General features: G+C 46.4%; 1 protein-coding gene across 2 annotated transcripts in view; it reads left to right on the top strand.

Annotated features, from left to right (window-relative positions):
• Positions 1-8,202, top strand: part of VIT (vitrin) — a 114,142-nt gene extending 105,940 nt beyond the window's left edge. For both annotated transcript variants that reach the window (XM_047782287.1, XM_047782286.1), the window contains 2 exons: positions 2,402-2,915; positions 7,607-8,202. In XM_047782287.1, coding sequence (XP_047638243.1) covers positions 2,402-2,915; positions 7,607-7,785 — 693 coding nt within the window. In that variant the 3' untranslated portion in view covers positions 7,786-8,202. The remainder of the gene's footprint in view (positions 1-2,401; positions 2,916-7,606) is intronic.
• Positions 8,203-18,650: the final 10,448 nt, after the last annotated feature.

Genomic DNA, 18,650 nt, shown 5'->3' with positions numbered 1-18,650 from the left:
TTTGCAAAGCTGTAACAGCCATCCAGGCCATGTGGTTCGTTCCTTCAAGTGGGGTTAAGCTCACTTCTAGGAAGAGGGCCTCCAGTGAGACTAGTAAGTCTGGAACCTGGAATCACCCTCTCAAACTCCTCCTTCCCCACATGCACCTGGTGAACTGAGGCCAGCCTCAGCCCCTTGCGGGGAGCAGGGTGCCCAAGGCCTCACATAAAGGCTCCTCCAGGCTCCTCCCACAGCCCAAAGGGACCTCGACTGGACAGACCAGCGTCTCTGGAGCACATAGATAGGTACACATGTGCACGTAAGTACTGCAAATTAGCCACTCTGATAAACAAGAAAAAGTCAGAGAGAGAAGTTTTCAAACTCAGCTGCCCCTGGTTCTGACCCAGGGCCCAATGTGTCAGAACCCAAGGATAGTTTGTACCTAATGCCCCAAAGCAGTTGTTTTTGTATATTTTGTACAGTGGGACCCCCTGGAAGCCTTCCTCCAAAGACAGGACCCCAGGTTTAAAGAGGAAAGGAGAGCTGTTCTCCAGCTTTAGTGTTCTCCATCTCCAGATCTTGTGGGGCTCAGCCCACTGCAAAAATCCTGTCCTTTGTCTTCCTTGAAAGTCCCGTCTCCCTTAATCTCTAGGACTGAGCATGGCTCTCACTTCATCTGCTCTCTCCTCTTTTCCGTCTTGTATCCTAAATGTAGACTTCCTCAGGGCTCAGTTCGTGGCCCTCTTCTCTGCTCCCACTAGGTTTTCTCCCTCCAGAATCTCTTCCAGGGCCACAGCTTCAGCATCCCTCACAAGCAATGATACCCTTACATGTCTCCCCTCCTGGTCTGCCTGGAGCTCAACAGCCATCTGTTTCCAGCTAATTGACTATTCACCTGATGTCCTTAAATCTCACATGTAAAATTCCAAGAGCATCATCTTTCCCACCCAAATTCCTCCTTCCTCTGGGCTGTGCATGAATGGCCCCACAGCTGTCCCAGACTCCCAGATTTACCCCAGGACACCTCGTCAGCTCCCATGTCACATGTTTCACACCTGTCCACTCTCCCCCATGCCCAATGCCAACTCCTCAGTTCAAGCTAGTACTTAACATCTATTCTTTCTCCATCCTGGGTCTCCCCAGTTTAGTTTTCACAATGAACCTCACCTTTATGAAGCGCTTTTTCAGTCCTATGGGGTCCTTGCTCCAAATCTTTCCTTATTCACTATTACTCATGAGGTCTTCTGGATCACTGTCCTCACCCACCTTTCTAGGCCATCTCCTGTGACACACACGGGCCCTGTGCCCCAGCCCTTGGGCTTCCGCCCACACCCAGTGCCATGCTGTCTCCTGTCGTGACCTACTCAGACTGCCTGGTGGGAATCCCTCTTCTCCATCCATTTGCTAGGATTCAGCTCAGCCTCAGTGCTCCTCTTGGATGCCACCTAGTCCATGGAAAGTTTCGTGAACCCCATTTAGGTGTTTACAGACCCATTAAAAATATTTCCAGGGATATTTTAAAGTCAGTTCTGGTTTTAAAATAATTTAATTATACACTTTTATCCATAGCCATCAGGTCTGTGACTTTCTCTGTGACCCTGAGGGAGGCCACAGTAAGGGGGAAACGGTCACTTCCAGGAGCACACCAACCAGGTTGCTCAATGTTTATTTGCAGGCGCTTTGAGTTTTTTCTGGAATGAGCCTGGGCACAAGTAAATAAATACTCATTTGCCTGGAGGCAGGGTTGTCCAGAGGACAGATCTTGGGTTCTGAAGGCAGACAGATTTACTTTCCATCCTCAAGGACTCAGAGATGTCACTTCACAGCTGTCCCTCAGCTCATTCCTTCATGATAAGGGGGTTTGTTTTAACTCCACCCTGTAGGGTTAATTTGGGGGGTCAGTGAGATGATCTAAGACCTCTAGTGAGGGGCCTGACACATGCGTGGGAACCCTTCTTGCAAATGGATGCAGCACTTCTCCGGAAGCAATTCTTGAGCTATTTCTCCGGTGTGCTTTTTGTTTTCCCAATCAGAACCTGTTTTCTTGAATCCTCTCAAGGGCTAGTGCCCATCAACGCCAACCTTATGGCTGCTGATGCAATGAACCTAGGGGTCTGAAGAGGCAAAACCAGGAAGCTGAAATCAGGGATTCCCTTCTCCCTGTGGGTTGACTGATGCCTCTCCAGGAAAGTGGAGAGCTTGCTGAGGGAATGGGAGTACATCCAGAGAGAACTACAGGGGCCTCTGCCCGGTGAACACCTGACCTGGTGAACCAGATTGAGAGAGCAGGTCAGGAGGCCTGATGCAGAAAACAAGTCCTGGAGCTCCCTCCCCCGACCTTGGGGAGGAGGGGGCGGGGGTGATGGAGGCAGGTTGGAGGATGAGACCCCTGACCTGGCGAGCCCCTCCCTCTGTCTTCCAGGCTGTGTGCAGAACCAACGGCTTCTACTCACTCAATGTGCAGAACTGGTACGGCCTCCACAAGAGCGTGCAGCCCCTGGTGAAGCGGGTCTGTGACACCGACCGGCTGGCCTGCAGCAAGACCTGCCTGAACTCAGCCGACATCGGCTTCGTCATCGACGGCTCCAGTAGCGTGGGGACAGGCAACTTCCGCACTGTCCTCCAGTTTGTGGCCAACCTCAGCAAGGAGTTTGAGATTTCTGACACGGACACGCGGGTCGGGGCCGTGCAGTACACCTACGAGCAGCGGCTAGAGTTTGGATTTGACCAGTACACCACCAAGCCCGACGTCCTCAACGCCATCAAGAGGGTGGGGTATTGGAGCGGTGGGACCAGCACCGGGGCTGCCATCAACTATGCCCTAGAACAGCTCTTCAAGAAGTCCAAGCCCAACAAGAGGAAGTTAATGATTCTCATCACGGACGGGAGGTCCTACGACGACGTCCGGATACCAGCCATGGTTGCGCATCACAAGGGTGAGTGGGCGGGTCCTGCTGCGCAGCCTGGCGCCGGGCGTCTGTCTGGGGTTTGATGGGGGCTTGGACCACTGCATAAAGTGTTCAGATCCCTAGGGAAGGCATTAGGGGTGTAAACACTGCAGGCACCACTGGGCAGTGGAGAAGGGTCAGGCAGGGAGCCCCAAGGTGGTTCCCACAGTGTCACAGCAAACCCCGATCCTGTGGGAGACTGGGGGCACTAACCCTCTCCTTTAGGTCCCATGCTCGTGAGGCGTTCCTCACGAACATGTGAGATATTAAAAAGGAATCTAACTCCTTACTTTACTCTCCATTGAAGACCACCAAATTGTGTAAGGAATTTAAAGAAAATGGATGTTTTGAAAGAGAAGTACTATCTTTCTGTTGTTGTTGTTTGTTTTTTAGGGCTGCACCTGTGGCATATGTAAGTTCCCAGGCTAGGAGTCGAATTTGAGCTATAGCTGCACCCTACACCGCAGCCACAGCAACTCTGAATCTGAGCCATGTTTGCGACCTACACCACACCTCATGGCAAGGCAGGGTCCTTAACCCACTGAGGGAGGCATGGGATGGAACTCAAATCCTCATGGATCCTAGTTGGCTTCCTTACTGCTGAGCCACCACCAGAACTCCTGAGAAGTCCTGTCTTTGTAATCACTGCTAACCAGATATTGGAGGTTTGGGGGGAGACCTCAAAGTTGCTTTTGAATTTTTTTTTTGTCTTTTTTTTTTTATTGTTGTTGTTGTTGCTATTTCTTGGGCCGCTCCCGCGGCATATGGAGGTTCCCAGGCTAGGGGTCTAATCGGAGCTGTAGCCACCGGCCTACGCCAGAGCCACAGCAACGTGGGATCCGAGCCGCGTCTGCAACCTACACCACAGCTCACGGCAACGCCGGATCGTCAACCCACTGAGCAAGGGCAGGGACCGAACCCGCAACCTCATGGTTCCTAGTCGGATTCGTTAACCACTGCGCCACGACGGGAACTCCATGAATTTTTTTTTTTTTTTTTTTTTTTGACTGTGTCTGCAGTATGTGGAAGTTCCTGGGCTGGGGATTGAACCTATGTGACAGCATCAGCGCTAGATCCTTAACTCACTGCATCATAGGGAAATTCCTCAAAGTATTTAAAGAGATATGTCCCTAGGAAAATTTGGAAGATGGCAACAGAAGTTTAAAACCATGAAAAAAATGATAAAAATATCTTTTTTTGTAGATGTTTAGAAAACCAATCCTTTTTAAAGCCTTTTTCACAGATTCTATGGGTAATCACTGCTTTGAAAAGTGCCATAAAAATACCTGGAAAATGCAAACAACCTGGTGAAAACCCCAAATGATAGTAATAATAGTAATGATAAAAGTAAATCAAGCAGTCAGTGAACACCAAAAACCTGTAGGTAAGTACTAGTGAACAAGGCTCACTCATCATGGGGGCAGTTTTCTTCTTTGCCTGCATTTAATTTGGGTTCTTTTTTTTTTTTTTTTTTCTCTTTTTAGGACTGCACCCGCAGCATATGGAGGTTCCCAGACTAGGGATTGAGTCAGGGCTACAGCTGCTGGCCTACACCACAGCCACAGCAACGCCAGAGTGGAGCCCCATCTGCGACCAACGCCACAGCTTATGGCAACACCAAATCCTTAACCCACTGAGCGAGGTCAGGGATTGAACCTGTGTCCTCATGGATACCAGCCAGATTTGTTTCCACTGAGCCATGATGGGAACTCCTAATTTGGGTTCTTTTGCTGGAGTTTCCCTATTCTTTTTTTTTTTTTTTGGCTTTCTAGGACCACACCCTCGGCATATGGAGGTTCCCAGGCTAGGGGTCAAATCAGAGCTGTAGCCGCTGGCCTACACCACAGCCACAGCAACATGGGATCTGAGCCACATCTGCAACCTATACCACAGCTCATGGCAACGCCAGATCCTTAACCCACTGAGCAAGGCCAGGGATCGAATCCACAACCTCATGGTTCCTAGTCAGATTCATTTCCACTGCACCACAACGGGAACTCCATTTTCCATATTCTTTAAAGCTGCTTTTAATCATTCTCGAAACAAGGAAGGGTATAAAATAAACAAGCTGTTAGGAATGAGCAGTCCTGGCTTCTGGAAACCCAAAACCAGACACCAGATTCAAACAGTCGTCCCAGTGATTTACCCTCTGGAGCCCGTGGTGGGTACTCCTGATGGCAGGACAGCAGATGGCCAGGGCACCAGCAGTCACCAGGCCCGTTGGACTCATATCAGCAGAGAGAAAATGGTCTAAGGTTTAAAAGCAACTTGCCCAATGTTCCAAAGTGAGCAGGAGAAGCCAGGTGGGGCAGCTTTTGAAAAACCCAGGGCTCTCTTGCTTTCTCCAAACATCTGTCCCCAGCTCCGTTCAGCTCCACACTTATTTTTCTAGATGTCCATCCTTTGGGCCTCATCCAGAGGGTATCCTTGGCCTACTCATCACAAGAAGTGAAGATCAAGGGAGATGGTCTGAGCAGCTTTAAAGAATGAGGACCAATAGATGCAAAGGACATGGAGGCCATGAGTACTGTGTCCCTGGGAGTGTCCAAGTCAAGGCTGGGTGACTGTCAGAATCGCCAGTAGAGAGTTCTCTACGACAGGAGTGGACTCAAGGATCTGAAAAGCCAGATCGCTAATACTGATCGTTATCTTAATGGGGGGCACCCCTTCCATCCTTGAGCAGAAAAGAGGGCTTCGTTCTGCAGCCACTTGGCAACATTTTAAGCCAAGCCAAAGCTTGGCAGCACTGGCTTTTCCCAGTGTAGACCAATGTTCAGAGAAAAGATACTGGAGAGGTCAGAGAAGGAACGGGCAGCCTAAATGAGTTTAAATGCAGCTGAATGAGCCACAGTAGAAGAGCAGCTTAGACCAGAACCGTGGGAGGTACGAATGGCTCTCCAGTCAGCAGGACAGGGCACCAGGGAGGTGCTGGAGATACTGACATGGGTGGCTGGCTGGGCCCAAGGAGCCTGGGCAGAAGCCCCACGCAGGCTCTGCCCTCCGCCTCACAGCTGTCTTGCTCACCCCACTCTGGCCAGCCTGGAGGGGGCCGGGCATGGGTCACAGACCTGCTCACCATCTGCACCCCATCAAGAACCACATGCCAGGCATCCTGTTTTCCCACTGAGAACAGAGGCCTGGTCTCTGAATTCCTCTCCCCGCTGAGGCATCTTGCTCCCTGTTACAGTCGGAGCCCTTTAATTCTACTATCTACTCTTTCCCATTTGCCTCTAGACTAGCTCTAGTCCCTCACTTCCTAAAAAGAGAGACAATTCTCTCTGACCGCAGGTTCTGCTGGAGTCACCACCTGCCTCTTCCAGCCACACTGAAAAGATCAGCTCTACATGCTGCCCCACATCTTCATTTTTTTTTTCATGCTCAACCCACAGCAATTCACTTGGTTTCTTTGGCATCTCCTCTCCTGAAACGTCTCTCTCCAAGCAACCAGATTTTTGTTTTCGCTTTCATCTTCCACAACCTCCTTGCATCAGTCAACACTGTCAGCCACTTCCTTACCTCTAAGCACTTCTCTGCGGTGATGAAGCAGATGCTGGGTCACCAGCTCTCTGGGTCTTTTGCAACGGTTCGTTCCTGCGCCAGGATTGAGGTTGGATTCTACAGCTCATAAAGTCATCGTCAAGCCTAAAGTGATTCAATTCCACCACTCACACAGAAGTTTATAGCAGAGTTTATTTGCAAAGCAGACAAGAGAGCCCCTCTCAAAACCTCCTCCCCAGAGGCAAGGGGCTCTAAGGGTATTTATAAGATAACAAATAAAGGAGTCGGGCAGTCTGAGGCGGGGGGGGGGGGTGGGGGGGGTGGGGGGGGGGGTCAGAGAGCGTGATTAGAAAAAGGCGCAGGAATCGTCCTTCTGCGCAGGCGTAACTAACCACAGGCCTCTGCACGCCCTAAAGGTCACCAAGCGGGCACCGGCGCATGCCCAGTTGGAGGGTCAGTGGTCCCAGCCTGTCTTAACCAGCTCAGCTGAACTGATGCTCAGCTCACAGCTGACTCCAAGTTTCTGGCGAACAATTCAGGCAAACATCTTATTGTTTAGGCTACGTGCCACTTGGAGGACATGCAGGTCTTAAAATGACCTTGATGAGTGAAGGCAGGTGAAATGGATTTGACTACCGTTTCATTTTCGCTTAAAAGATCTTGGGAGTTCTCTGGTGCCTCAGAAGGTTCAGGGTCCAGTGGCTCTGGTGACAGCTGTGGCACTAGTTGGATCTCTGGATCCTTCACACACCATGTGTGTAGCAAAAAATAAAAAAATAAAAAGGTTTTGAACTGGATTTTGGTGCATTCAAGATTCTGAATTGTGTGTGGCTCTAAACACAGAGCAAGTGTGTGTCATGTGGTACAATTTGCACGGCACCAAAGTTTCTTTTGTCCCCAAATGTCATCCCCTTGCTGCTCTTGGGCATGGAATTCTTACCATGCATTGACTCCATTTTTCTGGGTTTTTTTTCCTCCAAAATATTGTAAACTCCTAGGAGATAGCAGCTATATCACTTTTACTGCTACTGGCATGCAGCAGACGTTAATGCCTTGGGCACCTCTGTGATTGTGGATTTGGTTGTGTTCAAACACAACAGCCAGCAGCAGCAGGAAGGTAAGGATTCATTTCAGTCCCTTTCCTTGGGGACATCTGCTTCATCTACGCTTTGTCCCCACAGGTGTGATCACCTACGCAATAGGCGTGGCATGGGCTGCACAGGAGGAGCTGGAAATCATCGCCACTCACCCTGCCAGGGACCATGCCTTCTTTGTGGACGAGTTTGACAACCTCTACAAATCCGTGCCCAAGGTCATCCAGAACATTTGTACAGAGTTCAACTCACAGCCTCGGAACTGAATTCAGAGCAGGCAAAGCACCAGCAAGAGCTGCTTTCCCGACCAGCTCTGGGACAACCCCCAATGCTTTATGGGACGCACGTGGGGCAGCAAGGCATGCAGGACTTGGAAAGGATGTCTTGTTATTATTCTTTGCCAGTGTGGTTTTTCAGACTTCAAGACTTGGAGTTAGAAAGATGATCATAAATGTGTAGAATGAGCCAAAATGATAGGTCATTTTGGGAGTGCTGGGGATTTTAATTTTGAGAATTGTTTTTAAAGTAAGTATTGAGAATAGAACGCAGCACTTATGACAGGCTTAAGTAGAGTTTTTGTGAGATTTTTCACATTTTTATTTCCCCTTGGAATTCTGTAACTCTCCACAAGTTCATTTTTGTCATGACAGTAGAAGAGTCGATTAATTAAATGTTTGAAAGGATTTTGTGCAATTGCTCTGACCATGTCATGGGTAGTGTGACCAGGGTTTGTGGCTGGGCCACCCCCTCTGCTCTCCTGCCCCAGAGCACCTGTGGTACCCTCTCTCCTGGCCCCAGTGACAGCACACCTGAAGGGGTGCAGACAGTAGCACGGCCCTCTTCTCCGTTATCTGAATCACTGTGTTTCTGTACCATCGCAGGCTGCTAGGGAGCAGCCCAGGAGGACCACACAGATCTAGCCTTAACAGTGGTGCATCGGGCTGGTGCAGACACTTTCAACCTAAGTTGCATGTTAGAGTTACTTGAGAGTGAAATGGTCATTCCCAGACCCCATCCCAATCCCCAGGACTGCTTAGTCTCCTCCAGGAAGGGAGCCTGAACATTGGCAGGTTTGGAGAGCCCTCTGGTGGTATTGATGATAGGTTGCCAGGATTGAGAACCACAGAGCTGCCTCTGAGGGGTCAATGCTACAGCTGTTTCCTGGGAGAATCCCTGTTTATACCTGTTGTTCTGAGTCCCATTTAGTTTAGCATTTATCTTGGATTTTCTGTTTGTTAACTAGATATTATTACTAATAGTTGCATTAGCATAAGCCAGGATGGGTTGGTGGAACTCCACTTTTTACTTCTGGCTTCTACCAAGGACTCATCTATTAGGACGTTAAGTTACATACACCGTAGGGAAACACTCAATAGAGTCCTAATAGAGATGACTTACCCGACAAGTTATGCTCCATAAAAATGTGTATTGGAGAACACTACTCCAAGTGGAGGCCAAAAGATAGTTCCTCTGTCAGTATTTTAGGACTTTTTTTTTTTTTTTTTTTTAGGGCTGCACCCACAGCATATGGAAGTTCCCAGGCTAGGGGTCAGATCTGAGCTATAGCTGCTGGCCTATGCCACAGCCACAGCAATGCCAGATCCGAGCTGAGTTTGCGACCTATGGCCACAGCTCAAGGCAACGCCAGATCCTTAACCCACGGAGCGAGGCTGGGGATTGAACCCACATCCTCATGGATGCTAGTCAGGTTTGTTACTGCTGAGCCACAATCGTAAATCCCTAGGGCAAAACATTTACATACGAAATTTTGAAAATAAGTAAAAATAATTTTAAAAAAAAGAAACTTTGAGTTAAAAATTGCATCAACTTAGCAGACTTTGCATAGAGCTTACCAAATCTCTCATACATAAAAATCAACATTTTTAATTGAGTTATCATCAATTAAAAATGTTGTGGTCTACAGAGAAAGTGTCAGCAATTTCAAATTTAATAACCGTAAATTTTACTTCGAAAGCAATTGCAAACAGACTTGTTTGGAAACTTCAAAATACTAAAACTAGCTTCAAAAAGGAAATTCTTTGTAAACATACCAGTGACACATTACTAGTGACAGCATTAGCTGAGAAACTAATTAAAGAACTCAAGTACTAGGAACAACTCTTCTTCTTATGATTTTGAATGTGCAGATAATTGATATAAAGGAGTTTTTTTTCCCAGTGTCATTTCAATGTACACATGAGTTAATTTTTTGAAGAAAAAATTTTATTTTGGAAAATAGTTTTGGAATATACTTATTGTACTAGGGCCTTAATATAAAAACCAATTTGTTATCAATAAGTATTTCCAAAAATAATATAATTGAAATGATTTTGGTGTTCTTCACACTTTGGAAAATAATCACTCTAGTTATAGGCATTTTAATTTTGAAGATAAATGAAGCCTCTTCAAATGTACCCATTGTTGATGTGCTGTCAACACATATTTGAGGGTATGCTGTGTTAGAAAGGACCATCAGAAGTGTTTAGGCCCCAGAGGTGTCATCAGAATTGTCCATGTGCATGTTCAAGTTGCCAGAGATGATGATGGGAGTCAGGATGGAGAGAGAAGCAGTGAGCCAAGTTCATGTATGCTCAGCAAATGACAGAGGATGACTGGGAGGTTGGGAGAGGACAGCAGTGACAGAGATGGGGGCCTGAGGCCAGATCTTCAAGGAAGCTGGGAGCAGACCTGTCCCGTTTCCAGGCCTGCAGGGTGTGACAGCACAAACAGCCTCCATGCAGGAGGTGGAGGAAGACAGCCAGGCCTCAGGTAAGAGCAGCAAGGAGAGGGTGAGGCCTCTGGGGGCTTGGAGGTGGCAGTGGTGGCGGCGGCAGCAGAGAGGAGTGGGAAGCCTGCAGTGGGAGTGGAGCCGGGTCAGGTCAGGGTCTGCACAGAGCAGGGTGGAGACAAGGGCCCTGGGGGTAATGGGTGCCATGAGAGACTTGTGTATAAATGCCACATTGCTCAACCTAAATTGTGCCCCACATTGCTGGGCGGGCACTGAAATCTTAACACCAGAGACAGAACTTCAGAGCAATCTACTTCAAATTCTCCAACGGCAGAAAAGGAACCCCAGGCCTTAAGAAGGTTGTGCAGATGTGAAGGGACAGAACTAGAATTCAGATCTCCTGTCTTCCAATCTCCTGACTCATCTGACTGCCTTCTTAGAGGGTCAGAACCCCCCATCCCCATCCCCACACACACACCAGCTTCTGTGCCCTCAAGGGCTCTGGTTCAGCCTTTGCGGAGCTCTCTAGGTCCTGCAGTCTCGAAGCCAATCTCCTAAGGAAATTCCATCTTTCATTCCATGGACTCAGCCGAAAACCTCCTCTGTGCTCTTTCTCATCCAAGTCAACCAAAATGAACAGACGAGGAACATCAGGCCAGCTTCTCTGGATGCAGGTGATGTCTCAACTCTACTCAAGTGCCCCACCTCTTAGGAGTAAAGAACCTTTCAAAGATCTTTCTTGGCTATAAGTTTCGCAGCTAAAGCTCTGCAAAAAAAATTCCAGCCGAAATGACAGGGTTCAGATATTTCTTGTTTCTCTGGGCTCTTTAAACTCTTTAAACAGGACAAAACCTCCACAAAGCAAATTTTCCGGCGGCAGTCTCAGGGGGCCGGCATGGTTTTATAAAGAAGACAATGCTTCCATTACCAAGGATTTTCCAGCCTCAAAGAGGAGTTTCCAAATAATAATGTTATTTTCCAGTCATGATCCTAAGAAAAGTTGTCCCCTTGGGTTACCAATATATAAATGTAGTAAGTAGGAAATGGAGTAAGCTTGAATGCATGAATTCAATTACTTTGCAAAGAGATATGTATTTAACTAATGGCTTTGAGGAATTCACAGTCCAGTGAGAAACCAGACATAAATGAACAATTAAAATTGTATAATTAATATCATGGGAGTACACTCAGAGTGCATGCCTGGTGACTGCAAGCAACTTCATGAGAAAAGTAACTGTGAAGTGCCTGATAATTAGTGTTTGCTGCATGCTGGGCACTGTCCTAAGGGCTTCACACGTATTAACTCACTTATCTTATTCCTATGATTTGCTGCGAGAGGTACTACTATTATTCCCACTTTATAGATCATGCAACCAAGGCATGAAGATATCAAATAACTTGCCCAAGGTCAGGGGGCTAGTAGAGGCAGATCTTGGAATTAAGCCCAAGCAATCTGACTCTAGGGTCTGTTTATTTAGCCCTTTGCTTCTTATGACAGTCACTACAAGATAACCAAAGTGGCTGCATAGGGGGTTCTCTAGTAAGCTTGATGATTTAAAATATATGTATAATTCTGCTAATGTATGCCCAGGGTCTATTAAATGTGCAAAGTGAGAAGTCTGTTAAACATCCAATGCAAATTGCACTTCACCCCATTCCTCCACCAGCTTCTCTTGACAGCCTCCTGCCCTCACTTAACATGGGTGATTTTAATCTGCAGCCCATAGTTCCTGAAGCTCCCTAAACACACTGGGCTTCCCATCCTCTTGTTATACTCCTAATCATCCTTCAAGTCTCAGTCCAAATGCCACCTCCTCTTCGGAGCCTTCTCTGATTTGCTCAGATAGACTTAGGCTCTCTGGATACAGAATCCTGACCCACCTATTTTCCAGCATCTCTTTGACCCTTCTCATTAAGGAACACAATCCACGTACATGGTCAAGGACATGGAGTACAGGGAATGAGAATTCTGAAATCTAAGTCACCTGACAGTTCCGACTCCTAATAATGGCCCTTTTTAGAATGGGAGGCAGAGATATTTCAGGAAGACAGAAATAGGAAATGACAGCAAGAAAGAAACAATCTACTTCCATGCAGATTGCACCACTCTTTTGAACACTTCTCAGGTTCGTTACTGTTATAATCACTATTATCCTAGGGCCAGAATCTCTTCAGGTATCTATCCACAGGGAAACTCTGTTCCTTACCTTCCGCTCTCACTTTTCCTGCAGAAATGAAAATCCTATTTTCTGTTTACCTCCCTTAGTTTCACTCAACAAACATGTTTTAAGCATCTATTATGCACCAGGCATTGTGACAGGCAGTGAGGTAGGAAGATAAATAATACCTGGTCCCTGCCCAAGGAGCTTAGGGAGGCAAGGAGGCTTGGAACAGTGTGACACACATAGAGTGGCAGGTGAAACTTGAGTTTGAGGCTCAGGAAAAGCAGCTGAGGAAAGAGGCAGGAGCCAGGCCATGGAAGGTTGTGTTGGTTAAAGTTAGTTTTCTCGGTTGCAAGTAAAAGAATCTCAACTCACAGTGGCTCATGCAAAGGGGAAATTTTTGGAAGGAAACTGGAGGAGAGCATGAACCCTAAGTTCAGGGAGACAGCAGTGTCTCAGAAAGGAGAAGAGCAGGACAGGAGAACTGGGAAGTCCTCTCACTCTCTTCTCCTCCAGAATGAGCTCCATCTGCACATAGTTGAACAACCCTACAGAGAGGGAACAGAGTGAAACTTCCCACCCATTTAGGATTGACCTCCCAGTGCAGCCTGCTTCAGGAGGGCCACCCAGCAAACCAAGGTGATGCAGAATGTTGGGGACTAGCACTCACATTGTTCTATCAGATCACTGTGCAATTAATAACCTTTTGAGGTTCCTTGAGGCATCACATTGTCTTAAATGCCAACAAATACATGTCCACATGTTTCCAAGTTTGGAAAGCCAAGTGCAGGCTGAATGATAGTCTTCCAGCTCTGCAGGCTCCCTCTGTTTTGCTTAGAGGCTTTACCAAGAAAACCAATGACTGTCAAAGACTCCCTTTACTTCTCTTGGCCTGAATGGCTACATGATATTACTTGTTTATAGTCCATTAGCCGTTGAAAACTGCTCAGAACGTCAGGGGGGCAGAAGAGCTGCCTCTGGGATCCATCTCTGCTTTTAGTAGGAAGGCCTAATTGGAGAGAAAAGTACTATTTAAATAACCATCTCCATGGAAAACAAATAAGGTTGAAAGACCACGATTTCAGTGTAGGCTTTGCTTTTTTCTTTTCTTTCTTCTTTTTTAAATGTCCTATAATTGAAAAATACCAAGCTTAACTTTATCCCTGCCATCCCTCTTAGACAAACTGGGCCCGCAGGCAATAAGCTGCCCAAGTAAGCAAATACTATACTTAGTTTGGCAGCTGAGATTTTCTTATAAAAAAAAATACAATTCCAGCTGAATAGCTCCTTTCTGTGACTCCTCTAGTTTAACACTTGGTTGAGGTGAACAGGGTGTATTCAGGTTAATGGCAAATTGGAATCTGGGTTCTCAACAAAGAGCCTTTACATGACTGCCCAGGGCACAGAAACTGTGAGGCTCTGGAAGCCATGGAAACTGTGCAAACACCAAAACAAGACCCAAAATCAATTGAATTGTTGTTGGTCTGACATCCCCAAGGAATCTATAAACCTGTATCCTGATATTATGATATTGATTTTTTTCAATTATCCTAATACTCTACAAGTTCTCCTTGAAATCAAAGTGAAAGGGAATTTCTTTCCAACCTCAGTAAGGATATTGTGTGATATTTTCAAGCCAAAAAGGGAATAGGGACAAGTTGAAGGTTACAAACTGCTGTAGTAGACTGTCTAAGTTATGCACCAAGCAAAATAAATAAGCAGACGAAGTCTTCTAAATGGCAAAGTGGAGGGGTCATTTGGTTTTCTCCTAAGAGAATACCCTCATTGAACCTGGGGATAACAGCAGTGTGGAAACTCCAGGGGATCTTTCCAGCTCCTTTGACCTAAATGCAAGGCCTGGAACACCCACAAGCCTGCTTCTCCTGAGGTGGAAAACCAACTCTTTCATCCCGGAGTCACTCTAATCCTGGGCAGTTAGAAAAAATCGCTGGAAACAAAGTATCAGTGGAGCTGAGGCAGTGTACCAGTGAGGACCAGCCAACACCATTGAGTAATCATCATTCATATGACTTTGTTTACACTCAGGCTGGGGGGAGGCCTAGGGAAACTCTGGTGATGAGGCTAAAACCAATCTTAGACATCAGTTATAAAATCCTAGTGTTCCGTGAACGGTGCTAGCAGCTTGATATTTACCATGTCATTGAAAACACACAAAACTCTGTCTTCTACTCTACAGCATCAAATCCAAGATCTTTGGAGGCTGACCTGTTACTTGAAGTTCCAAGTTGCCTTTTGCCTTCCATGTCCCTTTTCTTATTTCCCTGATCATTAGGTAGGAGTTACTCACCAGCTCAGACAATATAAATCTGTTTGCTGACAGGCTCTTAAACATAGAATAGTGGCAGATGTTACGTATGTCATGGGCAGCCTGAGGAGTGAGAAGGAAGGAGTCTCTGTGTAGAATCTCCCTCAACCTCTTTATTTTAAAGAGAAGGTATGTGGTTGATGAACTGTTTTGACTTTCAAGAGACTCTGGACATTTATAAAAACTAAGCATTTTAGAAACAAGTGGCTCTAAGAAATTCTCTCTAAGCAAACTCTAGTTGTATCTGAGGATAATTTCCTTAGGTGAAAGCCAGTTCGGGATTGTCAGGCACATCCTCCAATGCCAGACTCCATGGTAAAACCCTGTCTCATATCCACTCCATTCCAGGGAACATAACAGAGTGGCCACAGTAGGGAAATGGCTCTGGCATGGTACCCTGGCAACTCTGCACACCTCGAGGCCACACGGGCAAGGCTACCTGTGTCTTGTTGGAATGCCTTGAGATCATCCCAAGAACATGGCAAGGTGGGCGGTTTGTGAGAAGCTGTCACAGACCACTTTGTCCACCTTCCCATCTCATAGCAAGTGTTCACGAAACATTTTTTTCAGCCTCAGACTTTCTACCTGGCCCCTCCTTGGGGGATAGCTACAGCCTATAAAGTGAATTCACTGCCCTCTAGAATTGATGCCCCACCACTGATGTTGACTGTCCCTCAGCCCCTTTTGCTTTGGTGTTGTCCTCGGGACAAGGGAGCTGACTGGAGAGTAAACTGTCCTAGTCCACTGGAGTCTTTACTTGCCAACACTATGGCAGAGTGGCAGCTCACCTGGCCAGGCAGTGACCCCTGTTGCACAGGGACAGTCTGACCAGTTGACAGCAGCCGCTTTTCTTTTTCCCGGATGCCCTAGAAAGCCCTCTCTACCCCAATACTGTCCCCCAAGAGGTTTCTGGATACCCCTGACCCTGCATGTTCACAGTAATGATGAGCTCCACCCCAGTCACCTGCTCCGGCTGCAAATGATCTATGTGCCAGTGATTGGGGCACTTTTTCTTACCAAGGAGCAAAGTGCAGAACGAATTCCCTCTTTAGGTCTATGAATGTTTGCTGTTACACCCCACCTTCACCACACCTGAGTGGTGCCCTGGCAGCCTTTGGGCACAAATGGTGCATAGGTGTTGCCGGGGCAGGTCAGGTAGGAGTGACACGTGCAGAGAGATTCTGAGGCCAAGGCCCCTAAAATTGATTCGTGATGTGTGTGGTGGGAGACGGATGAGGTGGTGTCAACTCTCACAGCTGGTATTCACCCCTCTCCATGGTTTAAGGAGCAAGGCTGCATCTTGACAAAGCATGCCTGGGGAATTAAAAGGGAGCTTTCTTAGCTTTTCCTCCTGAATCTGGCACTGCCTATAAATTCTCTTAAATAAATCTATTTTCTGGAAAAAAATTAGGAATGGAGGAAATTAGGTTTACTTTAGTTTGACTCCTTTTCTAAGGAGGTTTCTAAATAAATCACCTGGAAACATTCAAATTATGAAGGTTTCTACAACAAGAGGTCTTTGTAATGTGTTGCTTTTGGTTACCAGGTCCAGAATTCTCCACAGTGAAGTTTCTCCCTGCAGGCCAGGCACTATTAACAGCTGCCCGAGGTTTGTAGGGGTGGGAATGAGGAGAAAGGGGAGAAACTGGCCTTCTGAGGGGCTTCCATGTGCCTGGCACTATCTCTGAGGGACTTAATTGGGATAAGAGATCTGAAAGCATCACCTTTAGAGGGAAAAACAGAGGCTCCGAGTTGCTATTTGTCCCAGAGTTACACATCTGATAAATGGCACATTCAAACCCAAGTTTTCCTCAGAAGAAAAAAAATTTAAGTAAACACAATATAACTTTAGTAAATACAGTAAGGTTATGCAGCAATATTTTGGAGAAAACAGCAATCATTTAAGGTTTGCTCTTCAATGAAGGAAACAGAAAGCCAAGAAGCTAAAAAGCCATGGAACAAATTAAACTGAAGCCATAAAGAAGGTTCAAATTTATAAATTCTGAATAACAGGCGGTGAAGATGAAAGAAGGATGTCCAAAGTGCGAAGCTGGAAGGACAGAATTATTTAAAGAAATACTGTTTTAGAATTCTCAAGTCCAGTATATATGGAAACTTCTCAAAACACTAGGTAAGAACAACTTTCTGGAAGAACAAAGAAATCCTGTGCTTTTTCCTCACGGAAGAACACACTGGATTTTCCTTAATTTTGAAAACTGGTCATCAGCATGTGGGAAAATAGGTATTTTTTGATACCCAGAGACTGCTCTTGTGATTTTCCCTCCTTGATCTGTTTGGGCAGAAGTTTGTCTGAAGAACCTGCCAGAACAGCTTTCCTTTTATTCATCTTCTCAAAAAGATAAACCTATGTTTTCACTGGTTTTTCTCTCTTGTTTTTCTGTCTTACATTTTATTGATTCCTGCTCTTATTTTTATCATTCCCTTTGTTCTCTTTGCTTTGGGTTTACTTTGTCCTGCTTTGTCTGGTGTCCCAATGTGAAGGTTGAGATCATCAAGTTGAGAGCCTTCTTCTTTTCCCGTATGAGAGTTTAGTGCTACATACATTTCCCTCTAAGCACTCTTTAGGTGCCTCTCATAAATTTTGGTATGTTTTCATTTTCATTCGGTTCAAGATACTTCTTTTCCCCAATATTTTATTTATTTATTTATTTATTTATTTTTGTCTTTTTGCCATTTCTAGGGCCGATCCCTTGGCATGTGGAGGTTCCCAGGCTAGGGGTCAAATCGGAGCTGTAGGCACCAGCCTACGCCAGAGCCACAGCAACGCGGGATCCGAGCCGCGTCTGCAACCTACACCACAGCTCACAGCAACGCCAGATCCTTAACCCACTGAGCAAGGGCAGGGATTGATCCCACAACCTCGTGGCTCCTAGTTGGATTCGTTAACCACTGAGCCACGATGGGAACTCCCCCCCAATATTTTAAAATAAACTTTTTTAAGAACATAACAAAGTTGAACAGGTTCATAACAAAGCTGAACAGAAAGTATAGAGATGTTCGCTATACCTGCAGTCCGCCCCACCCTGACACAGCCTCCCTTCTCCTTCGATCTCCCCCACCAGAGTGGTACACTTATTATAATGGATGAGTCCACACTGACACATCACTGTTACCCAAAGCTCATGGTTTACGTTAGGGTTCATCCTTGGCATTGTACATTCTGTGGGTTTTGACAAATGTATAATGATGCATATCCACCATTATAGTATCACACCAATAGTTTCTCTGCCCTAAAAATCCTCTGTGCTCTACCTCCCTCCACTACAATCCCTGGAAACCACTGGTCTTTTTCCTGTCTCTATAGTTTTCAGAATGTCACAGTTGGAATTATACAGTATACAGCCTTTTCAGATTGGTTTCTTTCACTTAGTAATATGAATTTAAGTTTCCACCTTGTCTTTTCATCACTTGATAGCTCATTTTTCTTTTAGCTCATTTCTTTTTTTGCTGAATAATATTCCATTATTTTGAGAGAGGACAAGATGGCGGAGGAGTAGGGGGACACGCTCGCCCTCTCCCACAAACACAACAAAAAAAAGCACATCTACAGAATAAATGACTCGCACAGAACAGCAACCAATCGCTGGCAGAAGAACCTCAACTCCAATAACGGCAAGAAGTTCGTGACATTACGGGGCAGAACGGGAGAAAAGAGGAGAGTGAGAGAAGGTGAATCCGAGCGGGACGGGCGCTCCCGAAAGGGAACTGCGGAGGAGAAAGGGATCCCGCACCCTGGAAAGTCACCTACATGGGGGAAAGATCAAACGAACCGGAGGAATCTCCAGATGCAGAGAAGAGTGTAGCAGTAAGTTGGAGTACGGAAAAGCCGATCAAGAACTGAACGGACCACCTGAACTACGGGCACAGTCACCAAAAATTGAGATGCCTGGGTGG

Source organism: Phacochoerus africanus, chromosome 5, assembly GCF_016906955.1.
Source record: "Phacochoerus africanus isolate WHEZ1 chromosome 5, ROS_Pafr_v1, whole genome shotgun sequence".
Lineage (NCBI taxonomy): Eukaryota > Metazoa > Chordata > Mammalia > Artiodactyla > Suidae > Phacochoerus > Phacochoerus africanus.
The sequence above is the reverse complement of the archived record's forward strand: the minus strand, read 5'-3'. Positions and strand labels throughout refer to the sequence as shown.